Consider the following 23,461-nt stretch of genomic DNA (forward strand, 5'->3'; position numbering starts at 1 on the left):
ATTAGGAACATGAAATGAAATGAAATTATGAGAATTTCAAACAAATAGGAATTTTTAAAGTAGTACATAATTAAATTGTGAAACCCATTGTTACAGACTTCCATGTATGACAAAAAGAAATTCATAGAGGAAAGGATCAATTAAGGGTTATTAATCAACATGTTACAGATACAACTTCTCCTACAGAAATCAGTTTATTAGATTTTGCTAGAATTTGCATAAGGACTCTGAAAAATAACATTCTAGACATGTCCTGGGAGAGAAACTGAAATTCACTGTCTAAATTTGGTGTTGTGATCCCACATAGTTATAAAAGGAATAAGCATTCTATTTCCCAGCTGTACATCAGACCATCTTAGAACTCTTATTTGAAATCAACACTTCAGCCTCCAGGTACTTGACACGGTAGGAACTATACCATTGGCAAGGCACACCATTAATTTTAATACTTGCTTCTTCTTTTTTGAAAGGGGCAAATTATCCTTACTATTCTTGCGGGAGTTGGGCAGCCGGGGATTGGGAGTGGGCTGGCCCTGCTCTGCAATGAAGTAGGCATCAATCTAAGGCCACGGGAGACAAGATGCTAGGAAGGGGAACATCTGGTTAGATTATGGATATTACAACGGGATTATGGGAACAGTTATCTTAACTTAGTTGATCCGTATAAGGTAATGTTTCAAGTTTTTGTTAATGGGTGGTTGGTAACGTTTTACATATACAGTAATGTAATTGCTCATTGGTTCACTGCCCTCTGGTTGCGCTGTAACGAAGTCTATGTATTGTTGTGTTTACCCCATTACGGGGTCTGCAAAGATTGTCCCATACAGTGTATGGCTTATTCTTTTGTTGGCTCCCTTACTGAAATTGCTTTTCAGACAACCTTTGTTGTTCCCATCCCTATTCAATTGTCATCCTGGCTGGTCCGGTCGAGTTGCATCATTAGTGACATATTCTACCTGCTCATTTCCTGAAATCATGAATTATTGATGAAAAGAAATCTCTTATTGTTCTGCCTAAAAGATGAAATAGCAGAAATTACACACAACTGAAAAGTTCATTGACTTTATTTCATATCACTTATTTTTTCTTATCATGGTTTCCCTTCAGAAATGATTGTTGATTCTATATAACAATACATGCCATAATCCTGCTTTTCATAGAGAATTTTTACATATACACCTTACTTAATCACTATGTTATCTTATTTCTTCAATTACTTAGACATACAAAGAAAAGACATTAAAATAAACTTTATTCCTCTGTACTATTTTATCTTTGTACAAGGATTTACTGTGATTTTTTATTTCAAAATTAATTCAGTTCTCAGATATTCTTCTTCTTATTTTTCTACTTTTCTAAATACCATTTTATATATGCAATGTACTGATTTCTGTATTTATCATCAGAGTAACTATCCTAAATATATCTTCTCTGTGATATTTGTTGAGATTCAGTATATGCTTTACATTTTTTACTGTACAATGCCTTCTTGACATTATGCATTCCAGTAAAGAAAGAATGATCTAAAATTGACTGAGAGTTTAGAAAAAGAAAATATTTTAAGGTTAATTTTAAAAACACATCTTACTGTGACTTGTTATCTTCAATTAAAGATAGCTCTATGCCTGAACAGCTGTACTAAGCACAGAAAATTATATTTCTGGGTAATTTAGCAGAGGAAGTACACTGTGATCCTATTGTCAATATATATAACTGAAGATTACAGCACAGCAGAGAAGTCAATGAAGAGAAATTATGCTGCTTGTTGCTACCAACTATTTGTTGATTTCTTTGCAGTTCAACCTGCTTTGCATTCTCAGGGTGGAATGTTTTGAGAAGCAGCTTCATACTTTTTAATATTTCTTTCTGTGCTTTTATTACATTTTCACGGAGAAGAGCTATTAGCCTATCAGTGCAAATAACAGAAGGTGAACAGATGCTATCTGAAAATGAATTAAAAAATTGTGGGAAGAAATGTATTCTGTAGTACTGGATAACTGGAAGACCTTAAAAGTACTTGCTAGCCACTAAGACGATTCCACGTTTCAGAGTCCTCTGGACTCTTCCCTAATTCTAGATGTTGGTATTCCTATTGTGGCCAGCAATTGCTTCTTTTCTTAACAGTAGATGCCCTCGTGATTTTTTCTGATTGGTTTTTAGACTGATGGAACGGTGATGAAGTCTGAGGTTGTCATCCAGACACAGGATTGCATCCGGTAAGTACAAAGTAAAAGGAAGATGTTATCACAGGACTCTTTAGTCCACAATGGCTTTTTTTTTTTTTCTTTTTTTTTTCTTTTTTTTTTTTTTTCCCCCCCCCAGTACCAATCACAGTTCAAAGCCCTCTCTGAATCTGTCTACAAATCTTTTTTTATTATTATTTTTTCTCACTCCCCCACTCCCCCTTCCCCTACTCTGAAAACTTGGAAATAATCAGTAAATTAGTCCTGAACCTTTAAGCTGGTACAACTTTAGTAGTAGACTTACAGTTTTGGATCTCTGTCTCTTCCTTTTCAATTGAAAACTAATATACTTAGAAGATACATTCAGAGGATGAGACAAACTTGATGTTGCCACCTCTAGATCTGGTTTAAACTGAATTGTTTGCAATACAGTATTAATGAAGTGAGATGCTACACAGTAGAAAACAGTTAAAAATTTGGAGGTTTGTCTGGTGAGCTCATATGAAGGCTAGTCCTGTTTGGTTTTTTTTTTTTTTTTTTTAGATCAAGCAGTGAAAAAAAAAAAAATACCCTTTTTACTATCTGACAATGCTCCACTGACCACTGAAGATCTTGGTTACTGGTACTCATGACAACATTTCTTAACCTCTGAAGTCTTTATACCAACATGAATTCTCTGTAACACAGAAAATCAGGTTGTGAAAGGTTAATACCACTAGAGCATTTCACATTTCTTAATCACAACTTGTCATTTAGAGGTTAGACACTAATCTCTTCATTTTTTCAGGAGATTGAACTTATGAGTAAAAACTATGGGCAAGTTATAATGGAAACAATGGTAATTTTAGTGTAGATGCTTCAAGGTAGCTGTAAAACAAGCTTGGATAATATTATGACATTAGTTCAGGTGACAAAAAAAATCAAACTATCATAATGCAGAATGTACCTGGAACAGCAGTCACTGACAAAATCTGATAATAAGTGATGAGACCCTGAACTAAGTCCATAAAAGTATGAAAAATGAAGGAAGATTAATATTCAGGGTAGAATACTGATTGGAAAGCCTCCATGAAAAGATAACAGGACTATTTTTAAAGATCCATTTTACTTCTAGAGACACAGGGAAAGGATTTAAAGAGACTTTCATGCTGATTAGTTTAGATAAAAATACAGCCTGTTCGAAGTTAGCCAAACATGCTGGGTAGCCAAGTTGATGCAATGTGTTCCAGCATACTTTGTGTCTATGGGTATTCTGGAATTTAATGTAGGTACAGCTGGGAAATCTCAGAGATACCCCTTTCCAGAATTCAGCTATTGGGTTATAAAAATATTTTCATATTTCCTGCAGATGGCTGGATTATTTTCTTCACTCATAATTTTAATTCAGAATTCATTACAGACAGCTGCTGGCTCTGATAGAACCTAATTGCTCTTTTACTAGACTCAGCTGCTAGCAGTCAGATTTCCTTTTCCTTTGTAGAGTATATTATATATAAACATGGGTGGGGAGAAAAAGAACCAATTAACTAAATACATATGGATAAAATGACTCACTAAGAGTGCTGATCAAATAATGTATCAAACTACAGCTTAGGTCAAAGGAAATTACAGGCCTTGTAGGACATGATAATATATATATGGAAATAATTATCAGCACCAACATATTTGTAATTTGAGATAACACATAGAAAAGGCATTGCATTTGTTAAAAAAATCTTACAGCCAATTACTACATTTTAATGAGGGGCAAGTTATTTCACCCAGCGAAATGTCATCAGTCTTCAGCAGACCTGCTCAATTGAAACCATTTGTTGGCCAAATTGAAGTCAGGCCTCAGTATGTCCACTGGGCAACTTAGAAGAAAATATGGCATAATCATGGAACTATTTTTACTGCCTTACCTCTTATTAAAAAAGAAGAAAAAAAAAAAAAAAAAAAAAAAAAAAAAAAAAAAAAAAAGAAGAAAAAAAATATCCCCAGGGAATAGTAACTTTAACTCAGCCTACCAAAAAAGAGTATGTCACAGAAAGAGAGAACAGAGACAGCCAGCAAAAATGTCAAGGATGTGAGGATTCTCTTCCTGCTCCCTCCATATAAGAAACACTGGAGTGGAATAGAATATTTTGCTGGTCCAGTTTTTTTATGATGGATGAACTCAAGGAAAAGTTGTAGACATGTAAAGCATGAAACAGCATTAAATAACATATTTTAAAATCCTTTTATACAAAGACATTTAGTGAAATGAAGGGACATATTTAAATTAAAAGTAAATAAGTATCTTCTAACATACATGTGTGAAACTACTTAAAAATGGAAAAAAGACAGTTAATACTGCCTGGTTTTGTTCTTGAATATAAGCAAAAAAGTATCCACCAATTTCTGTCGGTAGCTAGAGGAATAAAGCTGGAAAGAACTGAAATCTTCATGAAGCAAGGCTAAACTAGTCACTAACTGCTTGCTGCTGGAGAGGAAACTTTACTGAAATATTGTTGACATTGGAGTTTTGTACTTTCCCCTGAAATTTCTGACATTTGCCATTGTCAGAGACAGGATTCTGGCCTAGACAGAACACTGATTCTATCTAGTAATAGCATTGCCTATGTTCCTTTACAGATTTTTGACTGCTACCAGAAGCAAATCTTGCCCTGTGCAGTCACAGCAGCTTTTTAGGATTTCAAAAGATAATCCAGCCCTGAGTCACACCAGTGGGGGGGTATAATCCCCTGAACCATAGGCTAAGTGCCAATCAAATATGGCTTTATACACATATGATGGATTTAATCAAAGAGAACACAAGTAGGTGTATTTCATTATTTGAACCTGCATGATAAAATATTGCTATTACTTGTTGTTTATATGTTTTTGATTTCTAATCATGGTGTCAGTGATACTTTCTGGGTTTTAATGCTTATAAAGAGTGAAAGCAACTACAGTTCAGGTTTTAGAAATGGCTTATTTGCTCTGCAGAACTGGTTTCTAACTGAAGACAAAACCAGAAAGTGGATCAGCATCAGTTTGCTTGTGTTTGACACCTCATGGAGCATTTACAGATTATATAGCATAGTATTTTCCTACTCTAACAAAACAAACCTATCAAAGCAAATTTTAGAAGACCCACCATATTGCCACATTAACTATGATATGCTAGTTCTGGTCATGTTTATACTTCCAGGTTTTCATATGCAAGTACCTAAATTTAAGGAAAAAATTAGAGACCTAAGCTAATAAGAACGCCGTTAAATTGAAGAAGGATGAGTTGGGGAATAGTATCTTTGCTATCAAGAATATTCTAACTAGCAACACTCAAATTTGAAACAGAGAAAAGAAATTCCAGTATTACCCATCCATCACTCTATCAGCATACAGATGGAGATGCTACTTTTTGTCTGAATACTTGCATGAACATATCCCAGTAATTACATGAGAGTTCCTGCATGTTCAGCATAAAATATGCAGGGTCCTCATCTGTAAGATTTCCAAAATCTGCATATTCACAACCTTGGAAGTTTTTATGGTGAGAACATGAAGGCAAATCCAAACTCCTCTCTATTTGTAAGACCTCCTGTCCAAGTGTTTAATACCATTCATTACAAAATCACCAAGGAGTGTCTTTCTATACCAATTTCTTCCATCTAGCCTTTATCAACTTTTCTTCTAGATTCCCTATTTATCCAGTAGATTTTGTATTTCCAACAATTGATCTAAGACAGAGAAACCATCCAAAATGTTCCAAATCAAGTGAATCCAGTTCCGCTTCCTTAAACAGAGAACAAGCATCCAAGGCATAAACACTGCAAACCTTATTCTCTATATGCTGAAATGAAATAACGACTAAGAATAAAGGTATATGTAGAAATGGAACTACTCCCAGTCAGTTACTCTGATTACATGGTCTGAGTTGCTGAGATTATTACTGAAGATGAAATACAAGGAAAAACATGGACATTAACTAATTTCTGTATTTTTTTATTAAGAAGAACTAAATATCCTAAACAGGATTACCAACTATACATCTTTTCAGTATGAGATTCTAATAACAATCTTATCTGTCTCTCCTTTCTATTAGTGAACAACGACTATGAGGAAAAAAAAAAAAAAAAGAAAGAAAAAAAAAGAAAAAAAAAGGAAAAAAACACCAAAAACCAAAAACAAACTAACAAAAAAAGAGATGTGCAGTGTTCCACAGCTAACAGCTCAAGAGTAAACAGCATTACAGTGTTTCTGTACAGGGATGGTGCCCAGCACAGTTTAATACACACTACCAACTCAGTAACTTCTGGATAAAGACATGTGGGAAAAGCAGAGAAAATTTTGAACACTTATGATATTAAAATACTTGTCATACTAAAATTCTTTCACTGTCTTTCCCTCTCCAGAGGTTTCAGCTGTCCAAGGAAGTTAGGAAGGGTCCTAGATTGTTGTCAGGAGAGGGAAAGGATGAGGAAGATTCTAGTATTTTTCAATCTTACTTGTGTTATTTCTGAATATAAACTGGGGAGGTTTCTTCCCCCCACCGTGAAAAAGGATAGGCCATCATCTGCAACCTACTCACTGCAAGGATTAAAAACTGAGCACTTGCAAGGCCTATGGCAAAAGAAGCCATTCAAACGATACAGAAATGAAATAAAACAATCCACTGGAAAATTATTGCCTTTGATAAGTATATTTTTTTTCTTTAATGTTCCATTTTTTATTCACAAACACTGAATAAAAATAAGCTAAGTATTCTACTTTAGGAAATAGAATATCATACGGTGTTTTGTTGTATTTCAAAAATTATCTTGTTTTTCAGTCTGCTAACTGGTTATGTTAGTGTAGTCAGACACAGATTTACTTAAAACAGTCACACTCCTAAAAACATCCAAGTTTTTCTGTTAGCAATAGCAGCATTAACAATACCTGCCAAAGCTTGAAAAAGTGTCTTAGAGATATGCCCCTTGGTGCTGGTACTAAAAGAAAGATTCAAACATATGGGATTGCACTATGTTAAGCTTTTAGATAGTGCTACTGAACCAACTACTTAAGTTTCTGTGATGTTTTGAAAACATAGTGGCATAAAATTCCAAACAGCCTCCAGTACTGGTTTATTTTCATCTGATTAGCACCTGTTTGCCTGCACTAATCCAACTTCAAACAAAAATGTGTGTTTTCCCCAATATCATTAGAGCACACATTAGAGTCTCACCAATGCAGAATACTAGGATTTAAGCCTGCATTTTTTCATTAAAGAAACATTTTTTTTCTAGATCAGCTCTGCAAATTAGGGCAAGTCATGCAGAAAGACCAATGGGATTGTGGTATTTCTCAAATTCTGTGCAAAGGGACTGAAAGGGTAATCTTAAAATATAACTGTAAATAAAAGAAAGCATCAATGTGCATCATCTATTTCAAGAAGAAAAATCTTCAGACAAGTTACTCTAAATAAGCCAACCAAGATTTGAACACATTGTGTAAAGTATCTAAAAACAGGATGTGATTGCTAAATTTCATTGGTGGATTTTTTATTTATTTTTTTTTAAAGTTCAGCTTTAATTTATCTTCTTTTTTCTTCCAAATCTCACAGTGAGAATTAGGATCCTGGAACATTTAACTCAACCTTGACTAAGGCTCTGCTGAACTATCTTCCCTGGTAGATACTGACAGTGAAATTAGGCATTTATGTTGCAACAACTACACCTTTTCATGGAGGTAGTCCTTAAAAAATATCGGATAAATTAAAAAATCTGCATTTAGATTAGGCCTTGATGTTTCCATTGGTGCTCCGTAATTCTTTCAGCAATGATCTATGCTTTTTTGCCCTTAAAATTAACATACCTGTGAATATATTTTAGCTATCTTTTCCATTTAAAATCCTGCCAACTTTTCAGCACAAGTGTGCTGGTTTTGGCTGGTGTAGAAATTTTCTTCACAGACTTCTTGCCTCTGTTTCAGTGTGTGGTGCAGTTCAAGGAAGGTGGGGGTGCATGGAAGGCTGGGAGGAGACACAAGTGAGCCAAACTGACCAAAAGGATATTCCAGACCATAAGGTATCATGCTTAATATATAAAGTGGGGGAAAGAAGAAGGAAGGGGAAGACATTTGTAGTGATGGTGTGTGTCTTCCCAAGTCACTGTTATGTGTGATGGGGCCCTGCTTTCCTGAAGTTAGCTGAACACCTGCCTGCCCATGCCGTGCTATCCCTATTGAACTGTTTTTATATCAGTCTATGGGTTTTCCAGCTTTTACTCTTCTAATTCTCTCCCCAGCTCCACTGGTATGGGAGTGAGTAAGCAGTGTGGGGCTTCACTGCTGGCTGAGGTTAAACCATAGCAACAAGTAAGAGCTTTGACTGGTAGAATTTCCTTATGAAATTCTCAACATGTTTTTGACTTTTATAGTAGATTCAAATTCAATTCTGTACAGGCAATCAAACCATTATCAAAAGTAGATGTCTAAATGACATGCAAAGAGGCCTGTTGCATATATATTAGTAATAAATAATTACCAATGTTTTGGAAAATCTGATCATATAATGATGTATTTCTTTTCTCTTAGCACACAAAATTATTAAAAATACTTCCATTTTACATATCTTTGACATAGACTGTGGCCATGCTCCTTCTGCACCGGGCGGACGCTGGCCTCTGGCTGGCTCAGAGTTCTCGCACCGCCACATCACACATATCAGAACTCGTCTTATCAAGTTTAGTAATGTAGAATGGTAGTTTATACATTCTCAGGTAATTTCTCTAGATAGAACTATGTTTTCTTTTTCTGGTCACTGTTACGTGAACAGAGGGTATTCAAGTATCTACAGGGTGGGTTCTTCAATAGTCAGGTGTTTTCAGCTCAGTCTTCTTCCCATTTAGCACATTGTAATAACTAAATAAGTTCTTCACATCTGCAAAAAACATTTCCTACGAACAGACATTAAAATAGCTTATCAACAAACGAGGCTTTGATATAAACTTGTCTGGTGCCACTTGTGAACTGGGTCTCCAGCTACCTTGATTCTCTATTGGACATCTAGCTGTATCCTGAAACCATGGAACAAACTAGAAAAACTATTCAATCCCCTAAGATGAAACAGACTGAAACACAATTGCTGGTCAGTATTAAGGCAGATGGGTGAAAATGCAGTAAGGAAAAGCTTGGGCTAAACCTCTCACTTGCAATACCTGCCTATAAATACATAATAAATAGGGGGTTACTCTGTAAGGATCAAAACACAGACAGCTGGCTTTTGTATTCCTCACCCACACAGGGTGAGAAATAAATTCTCCCTGTACTCAGTTGTCCAGAACTCAGTTGTTTTTCAGTTTCTATGGTTTAAAAGTTTGCAGAAATAGGCTTCCACAGATTCTCCAAACCTAGTCATCCTTTTTATCAAACACATTTTGAAAGGCAACTCCCATTCTGTTTATACTTCTGTAACATGTGATTATTATAATTTCCTGAGATCTCATAGTTTGGCAGGTTCTGGAAGAAATATAAAGGAATGTATTAGTTATGTCTCAGATGGCTTAAAATTGCCACTATAAATCCTGTGTTCCTTCTAGAAACTAAACTTAGATTACTCTTTCAATGAGATATTGTTGAAAATATTGTCTACCATAGGCAAAAGATGTAAGATATGGTTATGTATTATATTGTTTGGCTCTAGTTAGAATAAGTCTTAAGTACTTTTTAAATCTGGATGATGAAATGGGGGAATTTAATGAAAAGGGATTTAGGTAGTCCTGAACACAAAATGTGAGACAATGACAGACAAGACACAGAACAAAGACAAGAAGAATATTAAAAAGGCTGCAGAGGCAGAATAGGGGACAGGAAAGGAACAAATGAAAACTGAGAAGTTTGTCAAGAACTGGAAAATAGTGACTAGTAGAGGGCAGTAAAAGGAGATGCTTGGTAAAATTTAGTGTGACAATTACCATCAGAATGACAATCTTACTTCAGAGAAAATGCTAAGGAAGTTGGGGACGTATTTCATTAAATGGTTCAGCAATGTGGTATCAACAGTGAAATAATTTTGAGAAAACAATGCAACTGAAGGACACAATTAGAATATAGTTAGAGGGGTCCACAGAATAAGAATCAGTCCAGAAATGGAAAGGAAAAAAATTATTAAAGTGTTAAATCACTTATCATATGCAAAGGAAAGATTGGAATAGAGAAACTTACATAGTGAGTAACAGAGAAGAGAAGGAAAAAAGATGAAAACCCGATTCTAATTACAAATCCAGGCAATGTGCAGAGCTTGTACTTAACTGTTTTATTTTTTTTTTAAATGAGCTTGAAAAGAAATGTTTATGCATGTCCAGTACTTTAAATTCAAATCAAATGGGAAGAATTTTCATGTGGCTGTATGAAAGATATATCCTTTAGTCTAAAAATACTCTGCTGATGCTCTATAGTTGTTCTTCTTTGGATTTTTTTAGAACTGATTTAACAACCACAGGATCATAGAATAACCCAAGTTGGAAGGGACCCACAGGAATTATTGATGTCTGACTCCTGGGACAGCCCCAGGAAAATCATGTTGAATTCAAAATGATGAGGCAACACAAATTTCTGAATATAATGTTTCTTCAGCATGCTTGGAAGGTGACACTCAGGTTAACATTACTATTGTGAAAAACTCTTTAGTAATTTCTTGTAAGTCTATCAGCTGGACAGTCAACACACTACATTGAGGCATTAATTAACACAATCATAAACTTTGCACTGTCCAGAACACTTGATGCTAAATGTCCAGCCTGTTTTAATTACAGAGACATAAATTTTAAAATTTTTCAGAAATCTGGTTTCATTAATTCTGCTCATAGAAAAATTGTTGGGAGTGGATTTTAAAGCCTTGCTAAACTAATAGGATATGTGAAAGTCTGTTTTTTAGAGATTAAGTTGTATGAAGTGACTGAAATCTTAATGTCTCCAGGGCATAGGGCAAAAAGCTTATGTATAGCAAATAATGCTTATTGCAGATGAATTATTGATAAATAAATTAATAGGGACTTGAATAAAAATGTCCCTCAGACATAAAATTATGCTATGTAACATGACAACCACTTTCAATGAAACCTGCATGCAAAACTAATGACAAAGAGAAAATAATGGCCTTATACTTCATCAGTACCACTGAGTGATAACAAGTAAAGCATTTTATTTAATCTTTTCCAATGACTAGCCATAAGACCTGATTTAATTTTCCTATTTTTGCATTGTGGTAATTTAGGCTATTATATTAACTTAAGAGATTTTCCAGAGTGGGAAGATTAATTTCTTCTATAAAGTTTGGTTTTGATTTAGAACATAGCATCTTCACTGTTGAGCAACTTTGGAGGTATGTTATATATGGATCAAGGTAATGAAGATGTATGTGAGGAAATCTAAAATCCTAGAAAATAGCCAAAATGTTTTAAGACTCTGTAAATTCTAGTACAAAAATATTTGTCTCCATTCAAGAAATACTCAGCAAATTTTATGAATATATTTGTTTTGTTATTTATAACTATTCCACAATTTTTCCTGGTGTTTCAATAAACATTTAATATCTGTGTTCCATGTTCTCTGGTATTTTGTAAACAGTCTGTGCCTTTCAGCATTTATGATCTGCTTATTTTGTTTTCCTGTTGAATTTATTTTTCCATCTTGTTTACAGGAGATGCTTTCAATAATTTTAAAAGTGTTTAAATTATCAGAAAAATCCATGGCTGGGTTATCAATATGATAAGTCACAACCAGACATGGTGGTATGCTGTAATTACTATTCCTCAGGTTTTGGATGACAAAAGTAAGACTGGTTTTCAAGTATGATAAGCATTTGTAACTTCAGAGATCTATGGGTAGTAGCTCTCAGCCTTACTAACTGAAGGTGATCCAAAAGTTCACAAGAAACAGGGATCTTAGAAACGTAATTTGAAAAGGCCTACACTTACAATGTATGACAATATAGCCCTGGAATGAGGGAACCCATCTTGCAGTTTATTTTCTATCAGAATCGGTACATATGCTCTGATAATGTCCTTATCAACATGATTTAAAGCTGTCTGAAACATCTGCTCAAAAAATTCCAAACAAGCCATATTTCTTCCTCTTGATTTTCCTTAGTCCCAAAACTCGAACAGCAGCTTTTTTTTCCTTTCAGTTTTATTAATTCATACCTTATAATGCCTGAAAAGGTTTGCTACTTTGCAAAAAAGCATGGAGCACTTATTTCCCTAGAACGGGGTTCAGCTTGCTCCCCAGGTACATCCTTTGCATTTTCAGCTCCTCGAAGTCTTAAACTAAGGATTTAATCTTAAATACAGATTCAGGTATTACCTATTTTCAATGAAAGTTTGAATTTATCTGTCTTAGTTCTCATGTTTGCTACTTTCTCACACAATATAAATAATAATTTCAGCACAATATAAATAATAATTTCAGAAAGTGTTTCATTGCTTAAAACACACTTTCTTCAACACTTGGGCTCTTAAGCCAAAACCATCCTCTTCCTGTTTTGTGTCACATTCTGAATGCCACAGATACATTTGTATTCTCCCTGCAGACATTGCAGAAATTGCAGATCTCCCTGGAGATCTTTCGATGTCCTAAAATTAAATTAATTGTGCATAGACCAAATAAAATAATTCTAGCCTACCCAAGTTGGCAGTGCCATACTGAAGTCCTTGATTTGCGATCCAACCACCTTTTTCTTTGACAGACTCAGAAGTCTATTTGAAAGAAAGTCATACTTTAATCTGCAACAAAACAGAATGCAGTAACCTTGACATAACATGCTTTGAAGAAACTCCTGGGCTTACCTGCAATGCACAACCATAGGTCCAGCATCAGGTGGGTTGCAAGTCTTGACTCGTCGCAGGAAAGCTAAGAATGGTGTTGGGTGTTCTGGGACACCATGGTCAGGCCAGGCAGTGAACTGGAATTGCCTCACTTCCCGTTTCTCACTTGAGCCATTCTATGAAATTCAAAAGTTTCATCACAAAACTGCTACTTGAGATTATATCAGCACTTTTCAGTGAAACAGCTGCTGAAGCATATATACTAGTGAACATTGTTTAAATATTTGGGGCTAGCAAGAAAAAGAACTCAGGCTAAGAACTCAGGAGAAAAATCCAAATTAAAGATTCAAACAATGTAAGATCTTTAACTGTACTGAACACTTGTGCACCACAAATTCCACAGACTTAGTATTCAGGTTTTTCATGGTGAAAGCTCTGCATTAACTTACAAAACTTCATTTTATCAAGAAAATACAGTACTCTGTAGAAGTCTCAAACTTCAGTGTTGTTAGAAGGAAACAAGGTAGAAAAGTGAAATGAGGGGAAGGGGAGAAAGGAAATAAGGAAGTAAGGGGAAAAGGCGTGCAGATAAAGCAGGAAGCAAAAGGAAGAAGGAGGACATGGAAACAGAATGGAGGTTGGTGATAGGAAGAAAAGAAGTAATGGGAGGGGAGAGGAGGGAGAAATTGCCAGCCCTTCAATTTAAAAGTATATAGTAAGTATATATAAGTATATATACCTTGTAAAGTGCAAATGTACGAACACAGTAAGTTGCCAGTTCAACAGTGTCTACAAGGGTCACTTGGATTAGTCCATAAGTTTCTGTGCCTCTGCTTGGCCAGTATTGATCACACTTCACCTGCAGTGAAAAACATGTTATCATTTAATACTGAAATTTATTACATATCTGACTGTGTATCACCATAGGTTTTAAAAGTATGTGGAGATAGAATGGCCAACTTCCAACACAAGAAATTTATTTTATCATCCACAAGAACTGCTCTTTTGGTATTAGATTATATAATGTATTCTTCCATAATGGGCAAGTTCAGATAATCAAGAAATGCTAACAAGCATAGATACACTGAAAAAAAAGAAAATTATTATAGTAGGTCAAAGTATGATATATATCTTCACTTTTCACAGTCCACAATTTAGTAATGGTACTAATCCCTTAAAAATAGATGGAATATTTTTAAAATATTTACAATATTTTACTTTAGTCCTCAAACTTATAAACTGCTTTGATGTTAATATTTATTATGTGTAGAAACAGCTCAGTAAAAGCAAGTATTTTTTTCAGAAATACTTTCAGTGCACTGAAATGAAAGGGCATCAGCAACTATTAAGTGAGAAAAAAAATTTCCTTCTGAGATCAATGCTCGTCAGAGAAGACGTATATAATGATATTGGGTCAACAGGCATTTAAAAAACATGGTTTGGTGAAGAGACCATGCATCAAATTAAAAACAGAAAAAAACCCAAACAACATAGAGCATTTCATTCAGAGGAATCCTAATTTTAAAATGTATCTGTTAGAATATTAAAAATGCAATAATTCTGTGTAAGATGACACATAAGAGAACCATGTTTTTATCATCATTGCTAAGGCATAATAATTTGTTTCAGTCAAAAAGGGTATTTACAATGAAAACTGTTAAGAAAATAGAAATGCTGGACCCCTAAATCCACCAGAAAATTTAGTACAGAGCAGTATGGTGGTCAAGTAATTTAAAACATTTTACTTTCATGGGAGAAACAGACAGTCAATCTTTGTTCTATTTATAATAATAAATTCTTACCAATTAGCCCTGCCTACAGTACAGAAAAGAAGTTTAAACTGAGGCCAGCAATAACACTTTGTTTTTTTATAATAAATGTCTTCGTTAATCACTCCAGGCCAGACTCATACCAAATTCAATGAGAACACGCTAAATGTAAAAACAAACAAAAAACCCCCACAAACAAAAAAACCCCAAAGCAGAAGATTGCACAATATTTCCAATTAAAAAAACCCTGAATTGTTATGCTAATCCATGAAAAAACACTGATTATTTCCCCAAAATGGAAAATTAAGACATGCATCTTTGAAACTCGAGTGTTCTTCAGGTTCTTCATTCTGCACAATACTTATTGAAAAAAGACTTCTTAAAAGCTTTCCAGCTCTCCAGACCCAAATAGCTTTTGCTCACAGATCATTTTATTTTAAAGACTCGAAGGTCACAGATCATTAATGGTTCACAAATCACAGTCTGAGAACAAGTAATCTAGATAGAGAGGAAAAAAATTCTAGTCACTAAAGCAGCTGATAAGAATTCATTAGTGGCAAAGTAAAGGGAAACAACTTTTTGTAGGAAATTATAGTTTAATTTAAAGATAACAAAATGCAGCAAAGTAACTAAAATGTTTATTGATGCTGCTCTATTAAAAGATGGGATTGCTGGTGAAAAAATTATCTTATTAAGTAATTAGATATTTACTTCTTTGTGCCATTTACTGAAAGTATTGCAAATAGTTCACAAGTGTCTGTTATATATTTGCAAGATTCGTAGTAATTGCCCCCTTGGTCTTCGTAAACCAAACGGAAAAGCATATTTTCAATTGAGTACATTAAATATAATTATAGTAAGTCTAGTTTCACTTTCTTATTAATATAGAAACAGTGCAACATGTCTATACTAGTTACCTGTATTTTAAACACACAAGCTGTGGTTTATTATTTATTAATTCCCATAGAATGACAAACTTTTTAATGGAAATTGTTGATACATAATAAGTGTAATTTGTTATCTTAGCAACTACAGGTTTAGTATAAAGTTCTGACTAAACTTGGGGATTTTGAAGATTTTTTTTAAATTAATAAAAAATAATTTTTAATTAAAATGAGATAAAAGCATAGCTGTGCCTTTGCATGCCTATATATGTTGTTCTCTTCTTCACCTTGCAGATCTCACATATAAATTGTATGCTCAGAGCAGTACCAGCTTCCAGAAAGAATTTGTGAAAAATTACCAGCTTGCAACAAAATTTGATCAGCTTGAAAATGACAGAAAATGTTTATTTTTATTTTCTAGAGTAATCTAATTTTAAGAATATACTTGGACTTAGATGGCTATAGACAACTGCTCCTTTTCAGTTAGGCTGGGAAAAAAGAAATCTGTATGCTTCTTTAGGTGTAGATTTTTTGGCGGGGTTTTCTTTAATGTACTAGTTTACCTAACATAAACTTCAATTGTGGTATACTTTTTCTAAAATACTTTCTGTGAGAGCTGGGTGATGCAGAGAGCTCCTGCTGGAAACAGATACTAAGTGTTCAATAAGAAATTCAATATGTAAAGTAGTATATATATTATTTGGAAGTGGAAACTGATGAAAATAAGTATAAATTCTTTAAGAAAGAAAACTTGATTTCAGGTTGATGTAGATTTGACCCTCTGGAAGAGCACATGAAACCTAAGTTGATTGAAGTGCATCTCTTGTCCCTTTTGCCTATTGATTTTTCTCAGAACAAGAGGTCGTCTTCAGAGATGTGTCCTTATGTGCCACCTACCCTCTCTTGCTCTGTGATCATAAAGCTTATATTCCCAATACTCCTAACAATTTAGAGTCGAATTTATCTTTGTGAGAGATCAAACAATGTTTTCTGTTGGACTTCACTGGCAGCACAGGACCAGATAATACAAGTCAATTTGTAAGACACTAGTTTCTGAGAGAGTTCTTTCCAAATGTTTTATTCTGTATTAAGATCCAAGTCTTTAGCTCTTGAAGTGGGATTTTTTTTTCAGAATAAAAATCTCAACACCCTTGAGTCATCCAAAATTTAACACTACATGTAAACAAGTCAATTTTGAAATTTTTTGTCGAACGTGTTCTTGCTTTAGCTTTTTGGTCTATGTTTAAATTCTCTGTAATAAGAGCCATTTCTTCCTTGCTTGTGTAAATGATTTGGAAAAAAAATTAACATGGCAAAGTATGATGATGATCATACCAGTCCTCCCCAGAAATACAATTACAGTATTTTTATTGTCACAGTTATTTTCTAATATACCTTTGATGAGCCCTCACCTCATAGGCATCATCTTTCTCTTATCCATGTAGCTGCAAGTTCCAAGGCTTGATCTTTTCCCTAGCAGACTATATTCATATGCACTAAATGAGAGTTTTTCTGTGCCACTAACTGTATATGAGAACGGCTTTAACTAGTAATTATTTAAGGTTCTCTTGCCTGCCACTAAAGATGGCAAGATGAGTGAAGCAGACATATGAGTGTGAAATAACTCAGTGGTGAATTAAAAAACCAGGGTTTTTAAGAGAAATTAAATTACAAGTACTGACAAGCATATCTTTTACTAATATTTTCACTGCCACAGAATCACTGAATGTCTAGGTTGGAAGAGACCTTCAAGATCATCAAGTCCAACCCATGCCCTAATACTTCAACTAAACCATGGCACTGAGTGCCACATCCAGTCTTTTAAACACATCATGGGATGGTGACTCCACCACCTCCCCGGGCAGACTATTCCAGTACCTTATCACTCTTTCCGTGAAAAACTTTTTCCTAATGTCCAACCTGTATTTCCCTTGGTGCAGCCTGAGACTGTGTCCTCTTGTTCTGTCAGTTGCTGCTGGAGAAAGAGACCAACCCCCAGCTGACCACAGCCACCCCTCAGGAAGTTGTAGAGCATGATAAGGTCACCTCTGAGTCTCCTTTTCTCCAGGCTAAACAACCCCAGCTCCCTCAGTTGTTCTTCATATGGCTCGTGCTCCAAGCCCCTCACCAGCCTCGTTGCCTCCTCTGGATGTGCTCGAGCATCTCAATGTCCTTCCTAAACTGAGGGGCCCAGAACTGGACACAGCACTCGAGGTGTGGCCTCACCAGTGCCGAGTACAGGGGCAGAATGCCCTTCCTGCTCCTGCTGGCCACACCATTCCTGATCCAGGCCAGGATGCCATTGGCCCTCTGGGCCACCTGGGCACACTGCTGGCTCATGTTCAGCTGCTGTCACCAGTGCCCCCAGGTCCCTTTCCTCCTGGGCACTGTCCAGCCACACCGTCCCCAGGCTGTAACACTGCTGGGGGTTATTGTGGCCACAGTGCAGGACTCAGCACATGGACTTATTAAACTTCATCTTGTTAGACTCTGCCCATCCATCCAACTGTTCCAGATCTCTCTGCAGAGCCCTCCTGCCTTCCAACAGGTCGACACACGCTCCCAGCTCAGTGTCATCTGCAAATTTACTAATGAAAGATTCAATACCCTCATCCATGTCGTCAATAAAAATATTGAACAGAGCTGGCCCCAGCACAGACCCCTGAGGGACACCACTGGTGACTGGCCCCAGCTGGATGCAGCACCGCTCACCTCCACTCTCTGGGCCCGGCCATGCAGCCAGTTCCTAACCCAGACAAGAGTGCTCCTGTCCAAGCCACGGGCTGCCAGCTTTCCCAGGAGTGTTCTGTGGGAGACAGTGTCAAAGGCATTGATGAAATCCAAATAGACAACATCCACAGCCCTTCCTGCATCCACCAGGCGGGTCACCTGGTCATGAAAGGTGATCAGGTTGGTGAAACATGACCTACCCCTCCTAAACCCATGCTGGCTGGGTCTGATAGCCTGGCCATCCTGTAAGTGTTGTGTGATGACTCTCAAAATAAACCGCTCTGAAACTTCACAGGGTACTGAGGCCAGACTGACTGTCCTATAATTACTAGGATCCTCCCTCCCACCCTTTTTTGTGAATGGGTTTCACACCGACCAGTTTCCAGTCATCTGGAACCTCACTAGCAAGCCAGGACTGTTGGTAAATGATGGAGAGTGGCTTCACAAGCTCATCTGCCAGCTCCCCCGTCACCCTGGGATGGATCCCATCTGGGCCTATAGATTTGTGAACATCCAGCCAGCTTAGCAGTTTTCTGACTGCTTCCCCTGGATAACAGGGGGAACCATTGTGCTCCCTGACACTATCTACCAACCCATGATCATAAGTTGCACACCACCAAAACCACTACATATGACATGACAGCAGCTCTCAAATGACTAAGTATTTTAAGAAATCTTTTTAAGTACCATAGTAGTAGACATAGCTAGAATATAGACTTAATGACAGGCACATTCTTGTAACATGCCTCTCAAACATACACATATTTTCTTTCTCTACATTTCTTCCACTCAGACCACGCAAATCTTTGCTATTCATCGAAGTACAAGCATTCACTGAATGCAAAGCTGTAAAAAAATGCAAATGCATCCTTTTCCATTAAAAATGAGAAGCCTTAAGACATTTTCAGACTTGAAGGATTTCAGCTACAGAGTTCCTAATATTCTTGGATATTCACACTTCAACAAGTCACAGACACTAGAGAACATGCTGCTATGCATCAAGAGAGCTGAAGGAAGTGTATTTCCATATGAACATATGAATACAAAGATTTCTGACATTCAAGGGTGGAGAAATAATTTTCCAGTAAAAAGTTCCATCATTCAGGCTGAAAAGCTCCTTCAGGTGATTCTTAACACATGAACCAGCTGTTACAAGCCATCTAAGTTTAGAAGGACAAAACAAAAAGAGATCAGGAAAGAGACAGAAAACTAGTGTCAGGCAGATACATACAGAACATTATTTGCTGTAAGAACAGTGTATTAATTATATTGAATCTAGAATACAAAGTATCAATAGTATATAATTTCTTGCTCTGATTTTCTTGCTAAAAATACTTTTGCAGACAGAATTTTCTACAGTATTTTCAGATGATCTTCCTTTAATAATGAAAGAAGAATGAATTATGTTGAATGGTAATACTAAGTATACAATTAGAAAGGTAGTGCCAATTGTTGGTGATAGAACTTGTCTCAAACCCTATCAGGCTAGTTTACTGCCTCAGACATTTCAGCTAACATTCTGTCTCCAAACAGATGTTAATCCAAAGCAATTTTCTTTTCCCAACAATGTATTGTCACCTCAAGATGAGGCGACTTGACTCTAAAGCTAAAAGACACTGATAATAGTATTTGAGATTATAATGCAAAGATAAAAAAAATAAAAATCCAAATACAGACATATTTTTTGATTTTATTTGAACAAGATTTACTCTAGTGTCCCTCACTGACTTCAGTCCAGGTATAAAAGAAAGATTAGAATATAAATTCATAGTCAAAAATAAGTTTTAGATTTTGGTCCTAATTGCAGTAGCCACAAAAAAAAAAAAAAAAAGTTCCAATAAGAATCTGGAAGCAACCCAAGTGAACCGGAAGCTAATCAATTAATAACAAACTTTAGTCCTCTAATAAGGCTTCAAATCCACCCTCATTACCCCCCTACTTTCTGAAATTTCTGAGATATGATTAGTAGGTTGACAGTTAACACTGAAATATAATTGACTAATTAAAGAGATTACCCCCCAGATTTGTCCATTCTGATCCTTATGAAAGAGTGTGGTATGGTTATTAAAAAAAAAGGAAAGAGATACTGAAATGATTAAAAGTGTCTTATATCTCAATATTCATCTTTATCTATACAAGCAAAGAACACCTAAAAACTGTATTGCTGATACCAATGTGAGACACCCTGTTTAAGCTCTAACAGCAGGAAGGCATGGTTTTAATGAATTCATTTTGAAGGATGAGTCTGTCAAACAGTTGAGTTCAGCAATATTTTCCAAAAAGGTCTTGAAAAGGTTTAAATGAATGGACTGACTGGAAAAGTGAATGTGCTGACTACTTTTTGTTTCATCCTCTTGTACTCAAGGCTGATCACTCTGTACAGCCTGAATAATCCTTTAACTGAATAAAATATTACAGTATGAAGAACATATTGAACATTTCAGCCTGCTATTCAAGTGCTGTAATGAAGATCTACTATTTTCCACCTCTGTAAGCTGATATGAGTGTTTTGTAAAATATCAGTGAACAAAAGGATCAAAAGAAAGAAACAGCACATTAAAAATTTTCTATTATTATTATGTCTTTGGTTCACTTGAAACGAAACTAATAAATGAAAAGCTACATTGGAAAGTACTTTGTGGAACTACAAGTCTGTTTGGATTTTGATTTTTGAATGGACCTTCAAGTGAAGGTGAGATTTTTATAGCTAGTTTAATACACAGATGAAATTCTTTATCTCATAAATATATTTCATACAGTTCCTGTTAGGTGAAGCAGGAAATTTCCCTACCAAAAGGATTGATTACCAATGTCACTACTTAGCTGTATCCATTAACTTTCTTAGAACATAGGACAAGCTCTGTAAATGATGCAAAATGCAAATCATAATATTCTTTTTCAGAGAAACCTGTTGGAAGAAGTAAAATTTTCCTGATTGCTTGACATAAAGGACAACTGGCCTTGAGTTTTTCACCATAATCTACTAAATAAAGAAAAGCAGGATTACTTTTGATAAACAATACTAAATCTACTCTCTAACATTTTCAAACCTCAAATTGCTTGACAGAACACTATGTGCTGAAGTAATACACTACAATGCTAAACCAAACATGAACTCATCATGCGTGCAGAGAGGGCCACAAAGCTCGTGGAGGGTCTCAGACCTAAGTCCTATGAAGAGCAGCTGAGGATACAATGGTTGTTCAGCCTGGAGAAAAGAAGGTTCAGGGGGTACCTTACTGTGCTCCAGAACAACCTGAAAGGAGGTTGTGGCGAGGTAGAGTTCAATCTCCTTTACCAGGCAACCAGCAACAGGACAAGAGGAAAAGGCCTCAAACTGCAGCAGGGGAGGTTTAGGTTGCATATCAGGAAAAATTTCTTCACTGAAAGAGTGGTTAAGCTTTGGAACAGGCTTCCCAGGAAAGGGGGGGATTCACCACCCCTAGAAGTGTTCAAAAAACAAGTGGACATAGCACTTTGTAATATGGTTTAGTGGGTATGGTACTATTTGGTAATGGCTGGATTTCATGAGCTTGAAAGTTTTTTCCAACCTTAATGATTCTAAGATTCTACATTCACTCAGTTTTGAAAACAAATAAGCAGAATTTTAAATCTTCTAACTCAAAATGACAGTTGGCATTTTCTATGTGTGGCATCGTTCCTCTGTTTGTATCAAGAGAAGAATTATACAAGGTAATAATGTATGTCTTACTTCACCTCAAGCACAAAGCGAAGCAACTAAGAAAATAAAGTCAAATTACAGAGTTAGAATATGGTTTTGACTAAACCACTTGTTATACATTTGCTTCAGGGAAATGATATTTTTATAGAAAACCATCAGTTTACTCTAACAGATAAAAGAAACCACAGAATAATAAGCCAAAAAAATCTAGGTGATTGCCTTGAAAAATACTTTTGGCAATACCAAGTATTGCCAGTTCGAGACCATTTCAGGTAAGACTCGTGCAAACAGTTCTTGAAAGCTTACAATTGAGACCGCACACAGTATCTTACAAAGCTTGCTCCATTCTTGACATTACATTTAGGAAGTTCTTTAATAGTTCAATATACATAATTTTTTGCTGCAAAGTTTATTTCTTCCTCCTTAAAGGCCCAAAGGCAAGGAAAATGGTTGATTATTATGAAATTTTTTTTAACAGACTTCCATGTGCTGAAAGACTATGATTTCCTTCACTCTCTTATATATAAAATAAATCAAAATATTTCTAGTATTTCTCCAGTATCTGCTCATTACTCTTCTCTTCTAGATTCTTTGTAATTTACCAACATCTTTTCACAGGGGGCATAAATTCTCTATGTTTTCAACTTCAAATGTAAATAAGCTGAAATAACCAGACTTTGAGCCTATGTAGTGGGTAACAGCAATTCCTTCACACAAAATTAGTCGTACTTATAATATGGCATTTCCACAGCTATTTTACTGGATGATATTAATAGACTGAGTTTTAGCTGAGGCACCTTGGCACAGCTCTTCCACCTGAAATGCGCCTAGAAAAAGAAACTCTAAGCTTTATCGGATTAGATTCTTACATGTATTAACCACCTATCACTGATGACATTTCAGTGAGAGCTGACAATGTTCCTACCCTTGTGCCACTGAGAATCCTTCCATAATAAACAGTTATAGTTGAGTTTTACAATTTTGACATTACAAGTGGTAACTCTACCCTTTAAGATGGTGTAGGAATTCTTGGACTGTGGCCATAGCATTCTGTTACACTGAAACAAACTCCAGTAAAAAACCTACACATTTTTATTTTTATCTTTGTAAATCTGGTGAACACATGGTATACTTGATTTTGTGGGGTTTTTTCCCCGCCTAGTTCTCTCATTCATTCTTTATCTGACTCATATCATAGCATGCAGTGAGCATTAAAGAAGTGAAATAAAATTCTGTTAGTACATTATTGTAACAGAAAGTATTTCTTCGCCATTAAAACTAGGGAATGAGCAATGAAAAAACTGCACATTTAATTTCTCTTTAGTAAAGCAATACAATTTAGTAAGGAAAAATACCATCTGTAATGTGTCCTATTGTGGTAGTGGCATGCAAAATGATAACACGGAGACGAGAGGTCTGCAGTGCAGAGTTGCTCTCCAAGTGAGCAGTG

General features: G+C 35.7%; 1 protein-coding gene across 15 annotated transcripts in view; it reads right to left on the reverse strand.

Annotated features, from left to right (window-relative positions):
- Positions 1 to 23,461, reverse strand: part of PTPRD (protein tyrosine phosphatase receptor type D) — a 481,306-nt gene that overhangs the window by 22,381 nt on the left and 435,464 nt on the right. For all 15 annotated transcript variants that reach the window (XM_058424005.1, XM_058424010.1, XM_058424007.1 and 12 more), the window contains 2 exons: positions 13,686 to 13,805; positions 12,968 to 13,122 (listed from right to left, as the gene is read on the reverse strand). In XM_058424005.1, coding sequence (XP_058279988.1) covers positions 12,968 to 13,122; positions 13,686 to 13,805 — 275 coding nt within the window. The remainder of the gene's footprint in view (positions 1 to 12,967; positions 13,123 to 13,685; positions 13,806 to 23,461) is intronic.

This window comes from Hirundo rustica, chromosome Z (genome assembly GCF_015227805.2).
Source record: "Hirundo rustica isolate bHirRus1 chromosome Z, bHirRus1.pri.v3, whole genome shotgun sequence".
Taxonomy (NCBI): Eukaryota; Metazoa; Chordata; class Aves; order Passeriformes; family Hirundinidae; genus Hirundo; species Hirundo rustica.